At 40.6% G+C, this 24,700-nt stretch overlaps 1 protein-coding gene across 2 annotated transcripts in view; it reads right to left on the bottom strand.

Annotated features, from left to right (window-relative positions):
• Positions 1-804: 804 nt before the first annotated feature.
• LOC125883392 (F-box/WD repeat-containing protein 7-like) overlaps positions 805-24,700 on the bottom strand; it is a 41,130-nt gene continuing 17,234 nt past the window's right edge. Inside the window, exons 1-13 of one of the 2 annotated variants that reach the window (XM_049567643.1) lie at positions 22,183-22,477; positions 18,079-18,161; positions 17,639-17,777; positions 16,172-16,306; positions 15,275-15,398; positions 12,375-12,511; positions 12,164-12,277; positions 8,124-8,305; positions 7,239-7,464; positions 6,916-6,982; positions 5,328-5,471; positions 4,593-4,742; positions 805-4,510 (exon numbers count right to left, since the gene is read on the bottom strand). In XM_049567643.1, the coding sequence (XP_049423600.1) occupies positions 4,377-4,510; positions 4,593-4,742; positions 5,328-5,471; positions 6,916-6,982; positions 7,239-7,464; positions 8,124-8,305; positions 12,164-12,277; positions 12,375-12,511; positions 15,275-15,398; positions 16,172-16,306; positions 17,639-17,777; positions 18,079-18,161; positions 22,183-22,221 (1,674 nt within the window). In that variant the 5' untranslated portion in view covers positions 22,222-22,477 and the 3' untranslated portion in view covers positions 805-4,376. Of the gene's footprint in view, positions 4,511-4,592; positions 4,743-5,327; positions 5,472-6,915; positions 6,983-7,238; positions 7,465-8,123; positions 8,306-12,163; positions 12,278-12,374; positions 12,512-15,274; positions 15,399-16,171; positions 16,307-17,638; positions 17,778-18,078; positions 18,162-22,182; positions 22,478-24,700 lie in introns of those variants that run through there. The other variant, XM_049567642.1, reaches the window with a different exon arrangement.

Below are 24,700 nucleotides of genomic sequence, written 5' to 3'. Positions count from 1 at the left end.
AATTGTAATATCTTTAAGCGTCTTTGAGTATCCTGAAAAGCGCTATGTAAACCCAGTGTATTATAGATCTGTTAAATAATGCAAATGACAGGCACATAAACAGCACAATAACCAGTCAATAATTTATTATCAAGTTAAGAAAACATAAAACTGTGTGGATCAGTGAAATTACCTCTGGACTTTGGAGGAGCACGTGTTTATGTTTCAATGTCAAGCAGAGAAAATACTACATATATATAAATCTGATAAAATACATACGCTGGCTGATATAACTCACAGTACATGACAGTTAAATCATGTTTGCTTTAACTTTAAAACATTTTTCTGCTTATCTAGCTGTCTTAAGCATTTTCTTTAAATACATGGTGTGTAGAATGACATTTTAAATAAAAAATGGATCATATATAGATTTTATACTCACCGAGCTTCCAGTGCTGCTGCAGATTCTTGTAAAAAAGCCTTGTTAAAATCAGGCGTACAAAGTAAAATTTAATGTGTATCAAAAATTACAGAAATGTCCTGATTGGGCTCATCATAACTAAAGTGAAATAAACTGTAATAATGAAATTACTTCAATTAATAGATTGTATTTCTGTGCATCCTTAAATGGTTTTTGGAAGAAGTATTCAAGTCCTTTACTTTAGTACTGATACTGACAAAATACTTGAGTACAAGTTTCTGCATTCAGAGCCTTATCTAAGTATTTTCAGCAAAATGTACTGAACATGATCAAAAGTAAAAGCAGTCTTTGTGCAGTAAAATGTTTCAGACATCTCTGTGAAAGAACACGTCGACCACTCAGCGTTTTTATAAAACTCATCTTTATTGATCCACATTCATCCCTCCATCCTCGTCTCCTCTCTCAATATTTTCTGTTTCTCTTCTTATAAAAAGCTGAATATTTACATCCTCTTTGTCTTATTTACACTATTTTACACGATGACGTCACCAGAGCCTCACACCTGCAGAAAGATCAACTTTCACAGCATGAAAATACCACCTGTTGCCGGGGGAAACATCACCCAGACCTCTGGTGATTGGCTGGAGGTGTTGCCTGGCAACGGCAGCTTATGTTGGATTAATATCTGGTAAGGGGAGTTGTTTTAAATCATTTATGTATTTTTTTTAATATTTGATAAGCTGAGGAGAAACATGAGGAGTGACCCTTTGGAGATTTAGCTTTGAACGTAGCTGAAGACAGATGAATCAAAGGATCGTATGGAGGCACAGGAAGGACAAAATCATTTAAATTCTTTTTTTTTTTTTTTTTTTATTGTATATTGTGAAATATAACCGAATGAAATGAAATAAAAAAATAAAAAAACAGAAAAATTCAGATGTTTTTTTTAAACTTAAATATTAATGCTATTCAACATTATTTAGCTGTGATTAAATTTCACAATTAAGTGGTCATTAAATGGCTTTTTCTGTGCTTCCTTAGTCTTTTTTAAATGTTGATTTTTTTTTTCTTGCTAAAATACAATTTAATTATGAGCTAATTCGGACATTTATGGCAGAAAAAATGGAGTTCATGAGTTATTAATAAGCTGAGGGAGACACGCGACCATTTACAGATTTTGAATAACAGAAAACAGCTCTGATGACTCAAACTCCGGCTATGGAAGCACAGAAGGGACAAAGGAAGTACATTTTCTATATTTTATATTGTGAACTACAATCTGAAATTTTGTTGAAATGGTGAAACCTGAAATTACCTTTTTGAAAATCTAAAATGACGTAAATGCAGTGGTAGAGTTCAGCTTGAAGTATTCAGTAGTGATTAAACTTCATAAATAAATTGCTGATTAATTAAATGTCCTTTCTTTGCTATGCTAATCTTTCCTCATATTGATCTCCCTGCAATTTTCCGGGCTGTAGAGAAAAATTATGAGAAAAATTTGAACAAGAATCACTGATTAGAAGAAACTGCTTAAATGTAAAGTTGGTTCATTAAAGCTATTTTTTTCTGATTTTACTTTCAGTTTCTTGCAATAAAAAGTGTCTTATTTTACATTTAGCAAGACAAACTACAACACGTTGAAGGAAAAACCTGATTACTGATTGAAACTAGTTGAGTGTACGGGTGATTTAGTGTTTGGTAAGCTTACAGATCTACACTGTGTTCTTTGACTCGTCAGCAGCAAAAACTCAGGTGTTACTAACAGCATTAACGATGGCACGTTTTCTGTCTTTACTTTCACTTTGGCGCGAACACGCAGACTGAGGATTTGCATTTTGAGCCAAACTGCAGCGTGAATCACTGAAACATGTGAGTGACTTAATGTGCAGTGCACTTGTAAAGGTTTTATAGAGGTGACGAGCAGCTTTGAGCGATTACATTAATCCTCCTCTGCTTTTAAAATCATGTTTTTTTAACCTTCAAAACAGGCGGCTGTGAAGCTTGAATCAAAGCGAGGGTTTGGTTTGCAGATGTAAGACTCTGGTTGTGGCTGGATTATACTGGTTTCCACTTCAGTCCTCTCCTCTCTGCTGGATGGGAAACTTTCACTCCAGCCACTTTCACGGTTTCACCAGTTGAGATAACGGCCAGCGTTTCCTGCGCCGCCATCAGCTCACAAACATATGTTACAGTACTGCAGGGCCGACACACATTAAGGACGTGCAGAGGCAACGGAGACGGGCAACTTCACGGGCAACTATGTAAAAAAACAACGCCAACAGAAAAATGCCTGCTATGACAGTACGATGGTGTATTAGGGCAATCGTAGGTAAAACATTTTTTAAATAAAATTAAACTGAGCCAGGGGAGGAGTAACAGTCACAGACAGCTCAGAGTTTTCAACATTAAAGTCGTAAATTTACCAGAAAATAATTTGGATATTCTCTGAGATTGCTAAGATTATAAATTCATAAATTTGTGACAAAAAAATTAAGAAATTTCAAGTTTGAGTCGTAAATTTACGAGAAAAAAATCACAAATTTATAACACAATTTAAAATCTCTGAGATTATAAAGTGATAAATTTGCAAAACAAAAAACAAATGAATTATTTCCTGGTTTAAAGTTGTTGAGATTATAAAATCATAAATGTGCATGAAAAAACTGTGGCTGTCCAAGATTTATATCATAAATTCAAAACTCACAAATTTACCATAAAAGAATTTGAATACTCTCAGAGATTATAAAATCATAAATTGGTGAGGAAAAAAGAAGAATCTTTAAGATCAAAATCGTAAATTTACGAGAAAATACTGAATATTCTCTGAGATTAAAGTGACAAATTTACTAGGAAAAAATAGTGTTTGTTCTTTTGTTTTTTGTCAAGGAACCACATCGCTTTACTCCACCTGTAAACAGCGAATCCCAGCAACGTCTAGTCGAGACATATGTTTGAAATTCATCATTCAAGACAATGACGTTACAACCAACGAGGCTATTCGGCTGAGTTTTGTGTAAACAGTGTGCATTCAGCGGCTTTATACATCCCAAAACCTGAAAATAAAAAGCCAGTGTTGGCTCACATGGGACACAAACCCTGGTCCCCTGGGTGAAAGTCCTGTGCTTGACTCATTCATCCAACACAAATTCCTCACTACAGTTTGTCTCGTAAATTTTGTTGATTTTTCTTGTGAATTTTCGACTTTGATCTTTGAAATTCTGAGGTTTCTCTCTGAATATTACCCCAGTGCCCCGCTCTGCTTTTTATTAAATTTCTAATTTTTTTTTAACCTACAGTGGCCCTAATAAGCCGCCGTAGGTTGGCTGCTGGTATGAAAACAATACTGACTCAAAGCAACATTGCCCGTCCCATTGCCTCAAGAAGTTGCCCACGTGTCTCTGGCCTTCAAGATTTGGTACATTTGGATTGGTATGTTTATCGGCGTTGTTGAGCTCCTCATTGGTTCAGCAGCAATAGAAGTCAATGCCCTCGTCCCTCCGTCGGTTACATTCAACCATCCATCCATGAGCATCCATCTGAATTGTTTTTGATCAGCACATATCCGTCTGTCTGTCTGTCTGTCAAACATTCACCGTGTGTCGTAGAAAAGAACGTACATCCTTGTTTCTGTCCATCAAAGTGGCAAAAACATTCATTTGTCGCCATGTTTGCGATGGTCATTTGGGTGATTGTGGCGTCCAATATGGCGTCGTCCATGTCAGCGCAGCTATATGATGTCAAAAGTTTTGATATTTTGGCCATTTTTGTATCATCCACATTGAGTATCCAGGTCATAGTGGATGTTCTGTCCATCCAGCTGTCCTCCCAATGTGTCCATATGTCTGCTGGCCAATCAGGATGTGTTGTGACATTCATACCTGTCTGTCTGACAGCTGCAGGAAGCAGATCCAGCCATGACTTTGGTCAAAATGAAATTAACTTCCAAACTTTTTTTATGGCGTCTTTGTTTCATTTCTCACTCCGTCTCCTTCTTCTTGTCGTCCAGGTCGAAGTCCAGCACCAGCAGTTTGGTCTCCTCCGTCCCGTTCCTGCTGCCGGCAGCACAAACCAGCCGAGTATCGGACGCTCTGATTCGCCACACGACGCCACCTGTCGAGAGAGAACGAGTGATTGATTTAGACTCAGGTATCTGTAACAGGTGAGTGTACAGCAGATGGTGGTGGGTCCTGACCTGATCCGCGGCTCTGCAGGGCCACCACGTCTCGCAGCCAGGCTCCGGTCTTCAGGTCCCACAGTTTGACCGTCCCGTCGTCGGAGCTGGACAGAACCAAACCTCTGCAGAACTGCAGGCACGTCACCGCCGACTGGTGCTTGTTGGGACCTGAAGGAAACACAAGATGAAGTTAATCCAATAGAAACTGGCTCAATGAGCTTTCCAGCTCCTCCTGGAGGACCCCAAGGTGCTCCCAGAGCAGATGAGATATATAATCCCTCAAACATGTTCTGGGTCTACCCTGGAGCCTCCTACCAGTGGGACCTGCCCTTAACACCTGCAGTGGGAGGCGCCCAGGAGGATCCTTGAACGCAGGACTCTTACATGTAACAGAGTACTTTTTTCACCGTGGTATTGCCACTTGTACTTCCTTCCTCTTCTTGTTTCCACTTGCTATAATGAATTACCTTCACGTCCTCTTTGTTCCCTCGTGTCTTTGTTCCCTCGTCTCCTCTCTCCGCATCTTAAAATAAACTTTAGCTCTGGTTTTACTTTATTTCTGATTGACTCTTCTTCTCCCTCGTCTGTGTGCTCTCTTTCCTGTTCCAGTGTTTCCTCTCCGTCTCCCGGAGGACTGCAGACTTGTGTGTTTTAGCGCTGACTCGACCGCCATCATCTCACCTTCACGCTGCTCTCATTGTTCCCTCTGACACAAACCCTCTCAGGGACGTCATTGTTCTCTCACTGTCTCACCTTGCAGTGTGTGGAGGCACTGTCCCGTCCGCACGTCCCACACTCGGACCGTCGAGTCAGCGTTCCCGGAAACAAGGATGTTGTCACGCAGCTCCATGCCGCTGGTCAGCGATTGGTGGCCCGTCAGCGTGTGGACACACCCACCTGGACGGGACAGTTTCAGGTTAGCGGTTTAACTTTGAATAAACAGGTTTATTTTAAACCACAAAGTGCTGATTTATTTACACGTTCATAAAATCTTTTAAATTATTTCGACGAGTTTTTGACAACAAAATCGCTGAAAACTGGTTGATTTCATTAGAAAGAAAATAATTTTGGTTTACATCATATGGAAGCCAAGAGGAGCCGTGATTGCAATTTTTTTCAGGGTTTTTTTTTTTTTTTTTTGAAAGAATGAACCATTTTTATTTCAGTGACATGCATTTTGAGAAAAAGGAGTAGGCTGAAGCCCCGGGCTTATTTTTGCCTGTCCTATATTTTGTTATTTGTTGATTATTTTCTCGCAATAACAGTTTAATTTATGTAGATTCAAAAAAAAGGTTGATTTCTCGATAAAATAAGGTAATCTATCACAAGAAAACGACTTTTTGACTCATTTCTTGTTTGATTGTGGCCAAATATGAGACCTGACTCCAATAAACATTAGAAGTAATAAAAGCTAAACAACATTTTGTTTTCTGATTTGAACAGTTTTCATTTTTGTTTTAGATAATGTCGTTTAAAAAAATTGCAAGCACTGCCTTTCCCGGCTTCCATAACTTTAAATTTATGTAGATTCTTACTTGTGTTGTTGTAATTTGGTCTGAATTTTTTTTTTTTTGTTTAATCTGACTTGAAATTCCAAATACTATTAAAAGTCTTTTTGCACCTTAATATATTTATAATATTTCACCGTGTGTATACATGTACGTAACTATATATGTTCCTGTTCCGTCCTTTAGCGGTACTTGGTACATGATACGTTTTATTTTATTGTTTAATTCTTTTCTAATTTTGTTTATAAATGTTCTGCGTGTATAGTGTGGAGATGGCTTTGACTGTGTTTTATGGTGTAATTTATTATTGTATAATATTAATAGGGATTTTATTTGGTTTATTTCAAAGCTAATGGACACGATTTCTTTAATGAAATGTAATAATCTTTAATTATTCTATTTCTAATTTACAGTGTAATTTTGTGATGATTGTTTTATAATTTATGGTACATATTTAGCTCTTAGCTAACTGCAAGAACACCAAGTTGCCAGTTTATTAGGTCCACTGAGCTCAAACAAATGCCGTCTAACAAAACAGTCCTGCAATAAATCCTTTAATAAAAGCTAGAATGTTGGAGAGGTGTTGATGTTACAATATATTTATTGTCATCAGCATAAAATGGGTTGAAAAATACTGGAACACTTCACCACAACGTAACAGCCTTTTAAATGACGACAAAGATGCATCAGCCTCTCAAAACAACTTTTAATTTTCAGACTAAATGTTCCTGATAAACTGGTTAATTTTTACCAAGCGTATACTTACGTGCTGATTTAATTTAAATTTATCAAAAATATATTTGATGTATGTGTGAACTAAAGAGTGTCTCTACCTGTCTCTGCGTCCCAGACTCTGATTGACGTGTCCAACGAGCCGCTCACCACGAACACACCATCAAACTGCGAAGACAGAGAAGATATGATGAGTTAATAACACACAGGGACGTCATGCCTCATATAGAAGGGTGTAAGCACGCTTAAGCAGAGCAGGACGTCAGCTCTGTGATCCAGCTGCTTGTTTGTTTAATTCTAAACTCAGAGAAAATGTGATTTTTATGAGAACAGATCAGGTTAGAATCAGAGTTTTATTTATTAATAAAAGGTCTTTACTATGTATGAGCTCTTCTCATATACATGTGTGTGTGTGTGTGTGTACCTGCAGTGAGTACACTCTGTTGGTGTGCCCCTGCAGCGTGTGCAGACACGCCTCCGTCTCGGGGTCCCACACCTTCACCATGTAGTCGTAGCCGCCCGACACCACGCGGCGCCCGTCGTACTGAACGCAGCGCACCGCCGCCACGTGGCCCGTCAGCACATGCTCGCAGCGGCCCGTTGACACGTCCCACACGCGCAACGTCGTGTCCCGGGAGCCCGACACCACCCTGAGAGACAGAGGGAGGGATGACATCACTGCAGCGCCGGCCAATCGGGGCAGTTTCAAGTTTGTCTTATTAAAATGAGAGTCAAGTGTGTGTGCTCATGCTGTGATGACCCAGTTCATCATCTCAGTGTGTGTGTGTGTGTGTGTGTGTGTGTGTGTGTATACTGTATGTGAATGGTTCATGCATTGTGTATGTAGTGTGTAGATGTGTGTCTCTGCACGTGGTGTTTGTGTAGTGTGTGTCTTAGCATGATTTATAATGTATGCGTGTGTAATTAGTGTGTAGTTGTGTGTGCTTATTGTGTTTGTGTGTCCTTCTGTATGTATAGTGTGTGTGTGTGTGTGTGTGTATGTGTGTGTTGCTTTATGTTGTTAGTTTTGTATGTGTTTATGAGAGTGCGTACAATGAATATACTCCATTGATGTTATACTGGTTGCCATGGAGACAAGCAGCAGGCAATGGGCATGTGTGTCAGTAGAGTACATGAGTGTGTTACTCTAAGTGTGTGTGTGTGTGTGTGTGTGTGTGTGTGGTAGAGAGTCTTTTTCTGGTTGTCATGGAAATGAATGCAGCAAAATGTTAGGTGTTCCTAAAGCGTGTGTGTGTGTGTGTGTGTGTGTGTGTGTGTGTGTGTGTGTGTGTGTGTGTGTGTGTCTTACCGGTTGCCGTGGAGATGCATGCAGCGCACAGTGGACGTGTGTCCATACAGCGTGTGGACACACTCGCCGCTCTCGGCGTCCCACACGCGCAGCGTCCGGTCGGTGGAGCCGCTGATCACCGTGGCGACCGCCATCTGACTGCACCACACGCCGCCGGTGTGACCCGTCAACGTCCGCAGACACTGAGAGACAGAGAGCAAGGCTTTGATGAACAGATGCTCGTTATCGCTCGTCATTAAAGGAACATTCCACTGGTTTTATCAGTTGCATCGTGTCGTGTGGAGGAGCCAAGAGGAACTGACCCTGATGACGTCACAGTGATGTCATCGGGGTTATCTCAGCTTGGGCACAGACACTACATAAGTGTTACTTTCTTTTTAAAATCTGTGTTAAAATCTGGAGCGCACACAGTCTGACATGTTGCTGTTGTTCCTGGCTTCATATGAGCAGAGGACAACTCTGCTAACTGCTATGCTAATTCATACAGTGTAAAATGCCATAGACTTGTGCTAATAATATTAGCATGTTGTATTCGTGGGGGAAAATTTATAACCAGCCATTATAAATTCATAATAGTTCTTACTTTGTTGTTGTTGTAATTTGGTCTGAATTTTATTTTCATTTAATCTGACTTGAAATTCCAACTACTACCAAGAGTCTTTGCACTTTAACTTGTATATTTCACCACGCGTGTATACATGTACGTAACTATATATGTTCCTTGTATATTTTTGTTTCTGTCTTTAAGGCTACGTGTATATGATATGTTTAATTTTATTGTTTCATTCTTTTCTAATTTTGTCTGTACACTTTCTCTTCATCCCTCTTCCTCCATAGTTTTGCAATCCGTGCTTCAAATCCACGTTACACAGCACACTGTATAGTTGTACTGGATTTAACAATTGATTTGAGGTACTCAGCGAATCGTTTCAGCCCTGATTAAAACCAGGACGTAAGGTTGAAATTTTATTTTCACAAGAGATTTACCCAAAAGAGAGACACTGACTTCAGTAACTGAGCTAAAACCACAAAACTGTGCTCTAAAATGAATAAATTCACTGCTCACTCATGTGTTTCACTCATTTCTGTGTGTCGCACCACAATTAGCACATTTCACATTAAAATGCCCATTTACCGAACATAATTACACAAGTCCCATCAAAAAATAAATTAAAAAATAAATTAAAATCCAGATTAGGTGACACTGCTAATTAAATTCAACAATTAAATCCATCTTCTGTTAATTAAAGTGCAAATAAAGTTCATGTGCGTGTGTGTATATGTGTGTATGTGCGCTGAGAGTGTGTGTCGTAAAAGTGTGTGTCAATATTTGTTCCTTTTTCACAGCTTGAGGAGAGAGAAAGAGAGAATGCAGTTTCACCTTGAAGGTGTTGTAATGGTGGTTGCCGCGGCAACAGAGGGTAACTTTGCCTTGGCAACTGTTGCTGAGAAAGGGGAAGGTGTGTGTGTGTATGTGGGGGGTGTGTGTGTGTGTACTGCAGTACACAGTGAAACTACTGTGTTACTACTGCGATTATCGGCAGTGGGCGACCGTCAACCTGTCATCACGTTCCTGATCATAAAGATAATGTAACCGCCGTGAATTTTTTTACAGGGAGACGAGCGGAAACACACGCCTCGTCATGCCTTCGGGGTATAGAAGTGGGTGTGTGTTTTTCTTTCTGCAGGGTGCGCGCACACACACACACACACACACAAACACACACAAACTAAGGCACACACTAAAGGGCAGGTCTAGACACAGAGGAGAGCAGGTGTGTCTGGTTAAAGAATGTTCTACCGAAACCACATCGACAATAAAACACAGATCCTTTACTGCAGTAAAAGTACAAATACTTCACTGTGAAAATACTCCACTACAAGTAAAACATTCAAAACCCTACCTCAGTGAAAGTGTGTGTCTGCTGACCCTACTTATTAAACTATTCTGATGTCTTTGGATTCGTGCTACTGCTGCATTAATGTGTGTGTTGTAATTCACAGCTGCAGACGTTTGAGGCTGCGCTCACTCTAAATGGAAATACACACAATTTACAGATGAGAGCAAAGACAGGACCGGCGTGTGACGGCTAACATACAGGCTAAAAGAGAGTCTTTGGACAAACACTGTGGACTGTCTCCTCGCCTTTAACACACATAAAGGTTGAGGACTCAAACAGAGCAGCCTCGGGCTGTCAGTGTATACACACTCTGTTTAAATAACATCTCAAAGACACACCCTGACTAACACAACTGGTCCGCCTGACACTAATCTATTCTATTCTACTGCTTTCTTCTCTATTCAGCCACATAAGCTTCATAGTATTCTGATGGGTCATGCTGACCTACATTAAAAGTCTCTGTTCTCTTCTATTATATTCTAATTCATGATGCTGACTGACTTCTAAGGGCGACACACACACACACACACACACACACACACACACAGCACTACACCATTTGATGCAAAGGCTGCAACAAAATTCTGGATTAAATCCAGGTCTTTAAAATGTTAGAAAATAGTGAAACATGCTTTAAAATGACTGCTGATAATGCTTTCAGTATGGACGCTGCTGTAACAAAGCTACATGTTCTAAAACACAGACGCTTCACACACATCTTCAACCCGACAGCACAGAAGATCTATACAATCAGCACAGTTTCAAGATCAGTGTCACCAACTCAGTCTCTGACCAAATGTCTCCCCTTCTGTTCCTGAGATATGACGTTTAATAATGACCAGAGAAGTGTTTTATGCAGAACATTATGATGTCACAGTGAAGGTGACCTTTGACCTTTTGGATATAAAATCTCATCACTTCATTATTTTATCCTGTTAGACCTCAGTGTGAAGTTTTGTCATTATTAGCGAATGAATTACTTATGACAAAAAAGGTGATATTTCATCTTTGACCACCAAATTCTAATCAGTTTGTCGCTGAGCCAGAATGGATGTTTGTGCCAAATTTGAAGAAATTCCCTCAATGCGTTCTTGAGATATTGTGTTCTTGAGAATAGGGCAGACACAAGGTCACAGTGACCTTGACCTTTGACCACTGAAATCTATTCGGTTCATCAGTGAGTCAGAGTGGATATTTGTGCCAAATTTGAGGAAATGCCCTCAATGCATTCTTCACAAGAATACGATAGACAGGAGGTCACAGTGACTTTGACCTTGGACCACTTAAATCTAATCAGTTCATCAGTGAGTCAGAGTGGATGTCTGTGCCAAATTTAAAGAAATTCTCTCATTGCATTATGAGATATTGTGTTCATGAGACCTTTGACTACCAAAATTTAATCAGTTCATCCCTAAGTCCAGATGGACATTAGTGCCAAATTTGAAAAAAATTCCCTCAATGTGTTCTTGAGAATAGAGCTGACACAAGGTCTCAGTGACCTTGACCTTTAACCACTAAAATTTAATCTGTTCATTGTTGAGTCCAAGTGGACATCTGTGCTGAATTTGAAAAAAAAAAATCCCTCAATGCATTCTTGAGATATCACGTTCACAAGAATACAACAGACCCAAGGTCACAGCGACCTTGACCTTTAAAGCACTAAAATTTTATCTCTTCATTGTTGACTCCAAGTGGACATTTGTGCTGAATTTGAAAAAAAAAAAATCCCTCAAGGCGTTATTGAGATATCGCACTCACAAGAATATGACAGACCCAAGGTCACGGTGACCTTGACCTTTAAACACCAAAATCTAATCCGTTCATCATTGACAAGAATGGACGTATGGACAGAAAATCCGGAAACATAAACTCTCCAGTCAAAGCTGTTGCCGGCGCAGAGGCTTAAAGACTTGTTTCTACGGAGACTACTGGTAAATGTAATTATGCAGCACTACAAAGTCGTACCAACTGCTTACAGCACACTGAGCAGTATAACAATACTACGATGTAATCTGAAGAGACAAACCAGACACCCCCCCAACATACACACACATACACACTTGTGTTTTATAGCTGAAGCAGCAGAAAATCATAATTTGCATAATCAATATGTCTGTCTCTGCTGACACTGCGCCATACCTTGCCGGTGATGGCGGACCAGACTTTGAGCGTGTTGTCATCAGAGCCACTGACAATGAGGTCACCACTGAACTGCAGGCACGTGATCACGTGGTCATCGTGACCTTTCAACACCTGCAGAGAGAAAGACAGAGACCCGGATTTAATGACACTGAATCCATGTTTACATATCAAATACATGCCTATCAGCTGGATCAGTGTGACTGTGTACCATGGGCTCCCGTGTGTCTCCCTTCCTCCAGTTGTTCTCTATGCGGTGTTGTCTAATGTAGGCCGATTTCCAAGGACTGACCGCCACACCTGGCCATGAGCACTTCCTACGACGAGTTGACGCATACTCTGACACACCTGTGGAGAGGACGAAAGACAGTTTTGATAACCGTTTAATCACTCAAGTAATTTTTTAAAGCAAAATATGTAAAAATGTTCTGGTTACATCATACTTTACTATACAAACACACACTAGAAAGAAATAATCGCTGAAGAAAATAATGTATCGTAGAAAGTTGCTATAGTTTGTTGGCAACTGTGAAGTGTAAGCTGTCATGTGCTTTAATGATGGTAGTTGACTTCAATTAACGCTACGATTATTTACTCTTTTATTAACGGTGTAAACGAACAGCAACTCAAACAATTTAAATATTACAGTTTTGTAAGCACTGCTAAATGCTAAGCTAACAGATACAGTAGCCTTAACTGGTCCTCCAAAGATAAAGACATACATTTCGACTCATCATTTACAACTTTGGTGCTTAAGCTAAAGGTAACTGCTTTGCTACTCAAGCTTTTTTTATTGCTGTTTAAGCTAACGCTAGCTGTTGTAATTACAATCAGATAAGCTAGCAAACATGGCTATTAAAATGACTGCACGTCATTATTATTGAGGCTTAACGTCAGCAAAATGTTCCTGCTGCATACCCTTACTCAAAGCCACGAGGGAGAAGACAACTTTGTATGAGTTATAAGCTACTATATGTTATATGCTAACATTAGCCACAGCAGTTGTCACTATCATAAGTTTAATTAGCACAGCTGTTACAACTGCTGTCTAAGCTAACATTAGATGCTGTAGTTTCCCTAGTATGACAGCAGTGTAAGCTAGCATTAGCTGCTGTAGTGTCACTGGTGTGACAGCAGTGTAAGCTAACATTAGATGCTGTAGTTTCCCTAGTATGACAGCAGTGTAAGCTAGCATTAGCTGCTGTAGTTTCTCTAGTATGACAGCAGTGTAAGCTAACATTAGCTGCTGTAGTGTCACTGGTGTGACAGCAGTGTAAGCTAACATTAGATGCTGTAGCTTCGTATCAGTGAAACCGCAGCAGCTAATGTTAGATTACACTACTCTCACACCAGTGAAACAGCAGTAACTAATGTTAGCTTACACTACTTCGTATGAAGCGAGTCAAAACAAAATATTGTAGCGTTCAAACTTCCATGAGTAACGCAACATGAGAATTCGCTCCAACACTTGAATGAGTATTTCTGAACGCACCACTCACATCATCTTCCTCCACTGTCTAAAACAAGCCAACAGAACTTGCTAGCCAGCGCTAATGTCTGAGGAGTATCGTTTGGCCTCCAGCTAAGCTCTGCCCCCAAAAAAATCATACTGTTTTTTTGTGATATAAGCTGCCAAATGTTATCAACATGTTGGTTAAATGCTCTAAAAAATAATATTCAAAACATCTTCGTTGTAGAATCCATTTTGTTTCCTCATTACGACTTAAATCTCATGAACACACCAAAATCAGTAGAAGGCTTCTCAACTTGGGCAATGGGACACCTGAGGAGCATGTGAATGCAGCATAACTTCTGCGCCATCCTACAAAAACCATCATCCATGCAGCTCTCTACACTAAAAGAGGGAGGCCTTCATATGGACTCTTTATGTGAACACAGTAAACACGATCGGAACAGTAGACTGCAGTAGTCTGAGCTAATATAAGTTTGGTTTTATCACCATAACATCAGATAAACCAACCAAAACTTCTCTACCTTTCATTCATGTGTAGAAGAATCTGATATGAGTTCATGTACCATTGGCGCTACTTCCATTATTATTTACCTGGCATTGTGCTAATGCAGATTATCAGCATTTATATTCTCGCAGAATGCTGGCTAATGCCAACAGTGATCCCACTGGTATGACAGGGCTGTAGTGCAAATACAAATTATCCTTATTTATGAAGCTGGTGGGCTGCAGTTAACGCTGGCTTCATTAGTATGGCTGTGGCGTGGTGCTAACGCTAGGTAGGCTCATTGGTATGGCTGCTGAGTGCTGGCAGTGAATCTCGGCTGACTGGCAGAACGCCCAGAGAGAAACACACACACACACACACACACACGCACCACACACGCACACACACAGAGCCACTGCATTGCGCTGAATGAAGGTGGAGTGACTGACTGACTGTGTGTGTGTAGCTGTATTTGCATGTTACACTCAGGTTAGAAAGCACTGTACATCCAGTAAGCTCCTGCCTTCTCTCCTGTTTTTCGTATCTGCCCTGTGGAAAACACCTCCAGAGTCCGTGCACAGGCACCACATGATGAACGCTCACAGCCACGACAGGAAATACAACAGTTTCTCCTCATTTTATAGGTTTTGGAGACGATTCATCAAGATGTGTCGAAGCAAATGCGATGAAAGAGTGAAGAGGAGGGAAAGGGCGGGACGCTGCGCTGCACAGTCAGTGTTCCATCATTGGAAGTTTGCTTCCATAATTAAAGGACAAGTCTGGTGATGTATAACAAACACAAAGGTCTAATATATATCTTCTTCCTCAGCGCCATAGAGCTCCATTGTTTCCCATTAGAAACACATCAGTGAGCCACACTGCTGCACTGGGTCTCGTCCCTTCATCATCATCAGCACACACTGTAAATTATTTTGACTCAGTCCTACATACACCATCCTGCTGCCACAAATGTGGATTAATCCGCCACTGAAAATAGTCCCCAATACATGCTCTATTTCCTCCTGTTTGTCTAATAAAAACAACACTCAGCAGCTGTTTAATGAAACTACAGAGACCTGATTTGAGACCAGAGCTCTCATTCCCCAGCAGAGCACATCCAGTGCATGGCGCACTGTGTCTTTACTGTGTTTACCTTCTTCTCGGCACTTCTCCCTCCACAGCAGGTTGTCTTCAGCCAGGATCCTCCAGTACCTGCAGGTCTGAGCGGCCTGCAGCAGGTCTCTGGGAGCCAGGAAGGTCAGCACGTACAGAGCTAACTGCAAACACACAGACACACACATTTTAAACACTGCTCTGTGTCACTGATATACATGTTTCATATCTGTTTTATTATAGGTCACATTATAGGACCGTGGGGGAAGAATTATTCAGGTCCTTTACTTAAAGGTCCAGTGTCGAGGATTTATGTCAGAAATTAAATATAATTTAATAAGTCTGTTTTCTTTAGTGTAAAATCACCTGAAGATAAGAATTGTGTGGAACCTTACTATCGTCTCGTTTGAGGACATTGGGACTTTATTATCGTCTAGTTTGAGGATATTAGGGTTCTATTGTCTTATCGTTTGAGGACATTGGGACTCTATTGTCATTTTGTTTGAGGACATTGGGACTTTATCGTCTCGTTTGAGGATACTGGGGTTCTATTGTTGTCTCATTTGAGGACATTGGGACTTAATTGTTGTCTCGTTTTAGGACATTAGGGTTCTATTGTCTTATCGTTTGAGGACATTGGGACTTTATCGTCTCGTTTGAGGACACTGGGACTTAAATGTCCTCTCGTTTGAGGACATTCAGACTTTATCATCTTGTTTGAGGACACTGGGACTTAACTGTCAGCTTGTTTGAGGACATTGGGACTTAAATGTCGTCTCATTTGAGGACACTGGGACTTTATCGTCTCGTTTGAGGACATTGGGACTTTATCGTCTCGTTTGAGGACACTGGGACTTAAATGTCGTCTCATTTGAGGACACTGGGACTTAATTGGGACGATATCTGTGTGTGTGTGTGTGTGTGTGTGTGTGTGTACCTCTTTGGGCAGCAGGGATATGAAGTCTCTCTGGAACTGAGGCTCGATGACCTGCATCATGTGTTTCACCTGACTGGTCTCACACCTGTCAATCAACTCGTCCAGAGCCAATAACCTCTCAGGACCGCTCCACGTCTGCAGGGGGGGTGAAGAGGAAGAACATGAGGAAGACATTTTGCTCTATTTGAGTGTGTGTCTGAGAATATTTAAGCATTTCTGTCTATTTGTGTACATGTGTGTGTTCTTGTATCCTCTGTTTGTGTGTTTCAAAGACTTTCCACGTCTCTGAAATTGTTTGAACTTTTTCCCCAAGCTACAAAACACAGATCCCTGATTTTCATTTGCATGTGTGTGTCTGTACTTGTATGTTTTTTTTTATATTATTATTAGTTACATAAGAGCAGCTCGGAGGCAGCGCTCCTCTAACGCTCAGTGTTTACGTGCAGCAAGCGGAAGATATTCACATACACACTTAATGCAGCACATCAAGGGATGCAATGTGTGTGTGTGTGTGTGTGTGTGTGTGTGTGTGTGTGTGTGTGTGTGCGCACACACATTAGTGTTGTCTTGGCAAGTAATCCACTTGTATTTTGTTCCAGCTCATCAAGTATGACAAGTATCTATCATGAAACATGCTAGATAATGTGGGATGACATACTGACATTGACCTTTAATAAAAGCAATGAATTTCCCCTCAGGGCAATAAAGTAAATAAACTTAAACTTAACTTAACCCCCCCCCTTAGTTACTGTTGCTATGCATGTTAAAGTCCCGTTCTAGAACTTCCGTTCAACAGAATTTAGTTTTCAACGATACCAACCGCAGTTTTAACATTTGACATTTATACAAACAAAACAGCTTCTTATTTCGAGACCCTGACTGTTTATTTTGTGGCTAAAATGAAAACTCTATAGCCATCTAGCTAATTAAGCTAACGTCAGCTGCGATGTTATTCATAGCCCTGCTTGGATGCTTACTTCACAAAAACATACTTGGACAAGCAACAAACAAGTCAAATCTGTGTTTTCATTTTCATATTTTCAGCTGAATGTAAACTTCCCCAAATTCCAAGAAGATCTGGGGAAGCTAACGTTAGCCAAAACTCCAATAAATTAGCATCTTGGCTCCCACACAGTGAATGCTGTAACGTTAGTCCTGAATGGGGATTTTTCTAACATAGCCTGAAACCCTAAATAATAGTTAGCCAACGATGTGCTCCTCTGCTTTATAGGTAACACCAGTTTACTGCTGTTGGTAGTAAGCTAGTTAGCAGGGAATGCTAACAACACAATGTGTTTTTGTTTTTCGAAAAGCTACAAAAAAAGACCTCACCCTCCAACAAAAAATCAAAAGCTGCTGTGCCTAGTTACTGTTACTAAGCTATGATAGGACGATCACTGTTTGGAGGAGGGTTTTAGCTAACACTTAATTATGCACTCAGTGTAAGGAAGCGACATGAGTCCTGACCTGGAAGGTATGAAGCCAGTCCTGCAGGCCAGAGGGGGGCGGGCCGGAGGTGACTCGCCGCCGCTGGGCCGAATGCCCATTGGCCAGCCGTAGGTCACCAAATGTTGTTGGTGTGGTGGCCTGAACCAGACTGGAAGGACTGAGAGGAACAGGGATGTTAGCATCTGTACCAGTTAGCATTTCCAATGTGTAGTAAATTACCAGCTTACAAAAGGCTTAAAAAAAGTTGCTACGATGAACAAACGAAAATTGTTTTTAGGTCCACTTCTGTTGTGTCAGTTATTTTTCATATCCTGTTTTGCTAACACAATGCTAATTATTTGATTATTACAACAACAATAAGCTACTGCATTTACTCCTCGTTTGCAGTTAATAGTTAAGAGTTTAAACATAAAGTTCTTTTAGTCATCTATGGGTTAGTTACACAATCTGTGCTGTACCTGAGGTATCCATTGCCCTTGCAGTGCTTCTTCCCTGAAGGAAACGGACGGCCGTCTGGACCATGATCCAACTTCCTCTTCATCTGGTGGGAAAAAGAGAAACATTGAGAGACAGTAGCGCTCACTGGAGGTTGGTGACAACATACACAGTCCACACAAGGTGGTAACTGGGGGGTCATCAGGGTCAAATAGCAATTTTTGCCCCAGGGCCCTCTAACAGGTTAATCCAGCCATGTCCTTCTTCTATTGAAATCTATCAACATATATTATATTGTATTAAAATTCTATCTGGATACGAGACATATGAAATTACAGGTGTTAAAGGACAGTAAACAGTTGTTGCAGAGTCCACGACAATGAACAGATGCTGTAGCATCTCTATAACATTACTGTAATGACTTACGATGCATGTATTCTAATCAGTTAGGAGCACACAGTGACTTTACTGTGATCTATGTATAATTGTGCCAGGACTTCCGGTGTAGTATCCCTTTATAATCCCTAATTACACAATGTAGGAGAGTATCAAAAATGACCCCAAAATGCAGTTAACATGAGCTGCACTGTGTAATGTCTCTCTTTTACTTGTGTTTTTATGGGAAAAGGAAGCAATAAAATGTCAATTTCTTGGATTATATTCTTGTAGTTTGAAGTTACATACAGTTTTGCTTGTTTCATACACCATATTTGACCCCAAATTACATTTACAACAGCTGTACTGTGTAACATCCCTCTTTTACTTGTGTTTTAATGGTGCGAGGAGGCAAGAAATATAAATTTCTAAGCTTGTAGTTTGAAGCTGTAGAGAAGAACGAGCATTGGATACTTGAATTTTGTCTGATTTTAATTCACAGTCATAGATTTTTGACGTTTCATACACCATATTTGACCCCAAAATGTAGTTTACATGAGCTGTACTGTGTAATTAATGGCATAAGGAAGCAAAAAGAAGTCAATTTCTGAGGTTTTCTTTTGGAGTTTGAAGCTATGCACACCAACAAGCAGTGGATACTAAAGATGTGTCAGACTTTGATTCATTTCACCGATTTTTGTGGTTTCATACACCATATTTGACGCAAAAAAAAAATCAACTGTACTGCTTGATATCCCTCTTTAACTTGTGTTTTTATTGTTTTTGGAAGCAACAAAAATGTCCATTTCGTAGGTTTTAATCTTGTGGTTTGTGGCGTTAAGATGAACATGCATCTTTATTCACTTTGATTATTATGCACCAAAATACCAAGGGAAATTCCTTGTATGTGAAAACCTATCTGGCAAAAAAACCCCGATTTTTGTTTCTGATTCTGAGACACATTAAACTGCATGTGTCAAGGAAATGAGTTCCTACAAATGCTTGTGGGTTTCTGGGATGTTCCTGTGGTCAAAGAAGGGCCCAGTCCACATTAATAAAAAGATGCAGATAAACTGCAGCCCTCTGTATTACTGGACAGATACTGAAAACACCTACGCTGTTAAGTAACACAAACGCAACCACCCAGAGGTCTGAATCAGCCTTCCATCCCTTTCCTCTCTGTGTGTCTCTCTCTCAGTGAATGAACGCAGGAATGCAGAAAATCGCAGGAATGTCGCCGGTGCAGCACTCGTCTAAAATAGAGCAGCACGCGCTAACAGGCTGCTGCGCGCGCACATGCACACACACACACACACACACACACACACACACACACACACACACACACTGGAGGCTGGAGATGTACGGGACAGTGTGTGAGTGTGTCCTCCTTCCTCTCGGGCATCATAACTGGCTGCATAATCTGTGTCACTTTTCAAAATAAAATACAAGCAGACACCGAGTATTTCAGTCTGTAGATCATCACTGAGGCCAGAATTGAACCCCAAACCTCCCACAATGTCAGTGCTTCAACATCAACAACATACGGCTGTAATTTCAGCTCTTAACTCTGACCTAAACTCATAATCTGCTTTTCATTTTCTGACTTTTTTTTCACCCTAATGTCCCTGGCTTTTTATAACAGATGTCGCGTCTGTGTGGATTTCATTAAGCCAAAAAGAAAAACTTCACCCGAGGATGAAAAACAACAAAAATGTGTTTACTGTTAAAACCAGAAGAATTCAGCTCTGCTGCGTGACATCTGTTTGTAAAATCTCTATTATATCCCTATAATAAACTATTCAATACTTTTATGGTGTTTGTACTTCTGCTGGCATCACTGTGGTGTTACCATAGGAACTTACAGTGTGGCTATGATACATAAAGCAATAATCTACATTTTCACAATAGATGGAAGCAAAAAAATCTTTCTTTGGTTAGATCCGTGTGGTTTGAAGCTGGTTAGACAAATAAAAATCAGATACTAAAGTTTTGTCAGACTTTAATTCATTTTCATAGATTTTTTTTCTGTTTCACACACTAAATTTTACCCCAAAATGCAGTTTACATGAGCCATACTGTGTAATATCCCTCTTTGACTTGGGTTATCGCAGTGTAAGGAAACAAAAAAATTGTGAATGTCTATGGTTTCAATCTTGTGGTTTGTAGCTGTAAAGATGAGCATGCGCCAGATACTACAGTTCTGCTTGATTTCTAATCCATTTTCATAGATACAGTTTCATACACCATATTTGACCCAGCAATGCTGTTTACACAAGCTGTACACTATGGAATCCCTCTTGTAATTGTATTCTCAAGGTGTTGAGAAGATATTTTTTCATTTTTAAAGTTTTAATTTTGTGATTTGAAGCTGTAAAAATGAATATACATTAAATACTAAATAATTTTTGCTTGATTTGAATCTATTTCTATAGATTTGTACTGTTTCCTACACCATATATGACCCAAAAAGGCAGTTTACAGGAACTGTACCATGTGGTATCCCTCTTGTATTTGTGTTCCTACAGTTTAGGGACTTGAAGTTTTGGTTAATTCTAATTCATTTTCATAGATTTTGGCTGTTTCATACACCATATTTGACTCCAAAATGCAGTTTAAAGGAGCTGTACTGTGTACTCATGTTTTTATAGAGTAGGGAAGCAAAACTGTCCATTTTTACAATTTTAATCTTGTGGTTTGTGCTATGTCTTGCTTAATCTTAATTAATTTTCATACATTTTTACCGTTTCATACATCATATTTGACCCAAAAATGCAGTTAAAAGGAGCTGTACACGGTGGACATTTGTGTTCTCAAAGTGTAGGAAAGAGATATTTTCATTTTTAAGGTTTTAATCTTGTGATTCGCAGCTGTGGAGATTAATATGCATTGATTACTAACTTAATTCATATTCATATATTTTTTCCTGTTCAATACAGCATATTTAACCCCAAAAATACAGTTTATAGGAGTTACGCAGTGTTATATCCCTTTTGTCTTTGCAGAGTATGGATGCTTTATTTTCAGTTTTTAGGGCTTTAATGCTGTAATTTGTGGCTGTAGGGATAAATATAGATTGTATACTAATGTTTGGTTGATCTAAAGTTAATTTTCATTGACTCCTGCTGTTTAATGTACTATTTTTGACCTAAAAAATCCCCTGGTCAGCAGCTGCAGTGTGTCATATACCACTTTGAGGGAAGTGGAAGGTTTTAATTTTAGCATCAGATACTCAAGTTGTTTGATATTTATACATTTCATTTCATTCACAGGTAGTTGCTGCTTTATTCTCCTGTCATTAAACATATTTTGCAGCAGTTTGAAGCAGGATTCAAACCCTGAACAATGCCTTGCTCACTGGCTCTGTGTGTTTACCTGCTGAGGCTCAAAGCACAGACACCTACACACACACACACACACACACACACACACGCACGCAGCTGGGTGATCAATAATCAATAATGCAATCACAGAGAAAGAGATAGCGGCAGAGGAAGGACATGATATGAGGAGTCTCTCTTCCCCTCTGCCGGTTCCGCAGTGGTCCACACACGCGCGCACACACCGACACACGCACGCGCCACTGAGGCATTCCGCTGTCAGAGAGAAACGCCTTGTCATCCCGGTGCTGTCCGAGCCTGACAACCTCCAGTTCCTGCACGACAGCTTTCAATACATTCACGGCAACGGAGCTCGAGCCGCAGCTGCTGACATCAGCTGATCGATCAGCCCTTCCTATAATCAATACTCACTTTGTAGAAGATGAGCTTCAAGGTGCCGTAGAAACCCATGGCTGCCCCCGGTAGGTACAAGCCTCCCGGAGACTGTAGAGGACTGTCAAAGATGCGTAATACAACTAGAAATGTGATTTAGAGCGATTAGATCCCGAAATCCAAAAGAAGTGTATCCGAGGATCAGAGGGCGTGACGTCAACAATCCATCCAGAAGTATAAAGGGTTCAGTGGACAGGAAACGGTCCGCGTGGAGCGCGTGCTGCTGCTGCTGCTCCAGGATTCAGTCTGTCTGCTCAGACTCGACCTCCACAGGAACACGCAGGGACATGCCTCTCTGTGCCGCGTGAGGGAGAGGGGTGGAGCCGCGTGCAGTGTGTGTGTGTGTGTGTGTGTGTGTGTGTGTGTAGGGAGCAGCACATTCTATTTAGAATTCTGAGGAAAATGTACCAAATGTTCTGACGTCAGGAGTTCAAACGTCACAGCCAACAGGTGAATGTTCACATGTATCCCTGACAGGTAACAGTTAAAGCTGGGGTATGCAGTTTTATAGACGAAGGTAAAATGCTTCAGAATTTTAAAATACACCCTCCTCTCAAAGGGTGTGCCGTATCACCTCATTCACGATAACACGGGCCCAGTCTCACTGTGAAATTGGCTAAATCCAATGCTTGGGCAGTGACTTGCGGCGTCAGAAAAAGGCGCTCTTTAACGTCGGCGTGATTCGAGGCCAGTTGCTGATAGCATTCTAACACACCATGGTAAACATTATACCTTCTAAACGTAAGTGTGTTAAGCACTGCGACTGTGAGCATGTTAGCAAAGGGAAGTAGCAGTACCACTGTGTACAAATGTTACAACTCTGTTACAAGTAAAAGTACTGCAAATTTTTACCTGCATACAGCATTCAGAGCATATCTATGATTCAGAGGTTGTCTGCACATGGCTCTCAACATGGAGGTAAATGAGCCATTGGCTAGCGGCTAGCAGTGCTAACAGTACAAATGTTAGCTAATGGTGTTATCGCGAGGGGGACTGGAGAGTGGACGCTACACTTCAGCGACAACGTGTGAATTGACCCATGGCTATGCCACACCCCCCTCCACTCACTCGGACAAACTTATCAACATTCAGTGACCGGCACTATGGCAGGTGTCACAGTACATGGCATTTCGCAGGATTTCTGGGGACATAACGATCAGATGTCATTGAGAAGTAACCAAAAGGCCTAAACTACGCATTGGAGGGATATATTCATCATTTTATTGTTGAGAAGGTCGATGAAAAGCTTAAATTACAAGCCAACATTTACAGGTCACAGTGTACGCTTGTGAACTGCATCTGGTTGCCGTCACCATCAAAGACAACAAGTTAAAGTGCCACTAAAGTTAAGGTTTTTGGCTCAGAATATGAGAAAAGGATAACGGCCTTTTTACCATCTTTACCAAGAGTGTCTCTCTGTTAGTTTGGTGCTACAGTATTTACACTGAATCATTCAGCATAACGTTTGCCAACCTTTGTTATCTCTGCCATTACAGATAAGTTAATGAAGCTAAGCTCCAGAAGTTAACGTTAGCTTAACTAGAGCCCTTTGGACAACAGCTAACAATGACGTACGATCACCAAAGTACAAAACTAGAACAAAATAGGCTAATGAACTCCCAGCAAACAAGGTGACATGATGAACAACGCAGCTAGGAGCTAACATTAGGCTAACTTTAGCTAACGTTAGCTAGAGATGTTAAAGATAACTTTATATTTCTTTCCAGCAAAGTGACAATATGTTGCCTCCAACACAATGTTGACTTACCTTAGGACAGATGTAGACATCATTGTTAATCTTATTCACGTTGAGTTGATGTTGTGGTCTAACGTTACCACACAACTTTATCCAAAGGAGACACTTTTCTCGGTTGAGATGTGGTTTAAAGTGTAAAAAATACACCTGGTCGCCCAGCCTCTCAGGATACCTTGTGTCAGAGTTGCATGTACCCCATGCACACCGTTTGACCATTTTTAAACTTCAAATCTCTGAAAAAGCTCATAAAACCGAACAAAACTGACTTTCTGTAATGCATTTCAATGGACGTCCAGGCAGAGAATGTCTGAGTGTATGGGAATGGCTATACGCACTGTGATTGGCTCATCACGTTTGAGGGTGGGACTTAACCATAGGTCAATTGGTTGTTGGAGTTCAGATTTCTCAACTCCTGAGAATAGGCGTATGTATAACTCGCTTCATTTGCACCGCTTAGTTCGTGTATTTCTCATCCATGGCACCACCTGGTGGAGATTTCACTGCACGCAATTGGATAACACTACCACCAATCAGAACAATACACAGGATGGCGTATCCAGAGCGCTATCAGTGGAGCTAACTGGTAGATTAGACTCCTGCCGTATCCGCTCGGCAAAACAGCAAAAACGTCCTTCTTGCAAAGGAAAGATTCGAGCGGCATCTTCTGTTCCTCTTTTAGAGAAAAAGCCAAGTCAGATACATCGATGTGATTGGTGCAGCTCGGCTCCAAGGGCATGGGTA

The sequence above is a fragment of the Epinephelus fuscoguttatus genome, linkage group LG23 (assembly GCF_011397635.1).
Source record: "Epinephelus fuscoguttatus linkage group LG23, E.fuscoguttatus.final_Chr_v1".
NCBI classification, from domain to species: domain Eukaryota; kingdom Metazoa; phylum Chordata; class Actinopteri; order Perciformes; family Serranidae; genus Epinephelus; species Epinephelus fuscoguttatus.
The sequence above is the reverse complement of the archived record's forward strand: the minus strand, read 5'-3'. Positions and strand labels throughout refer to the sequence as shown.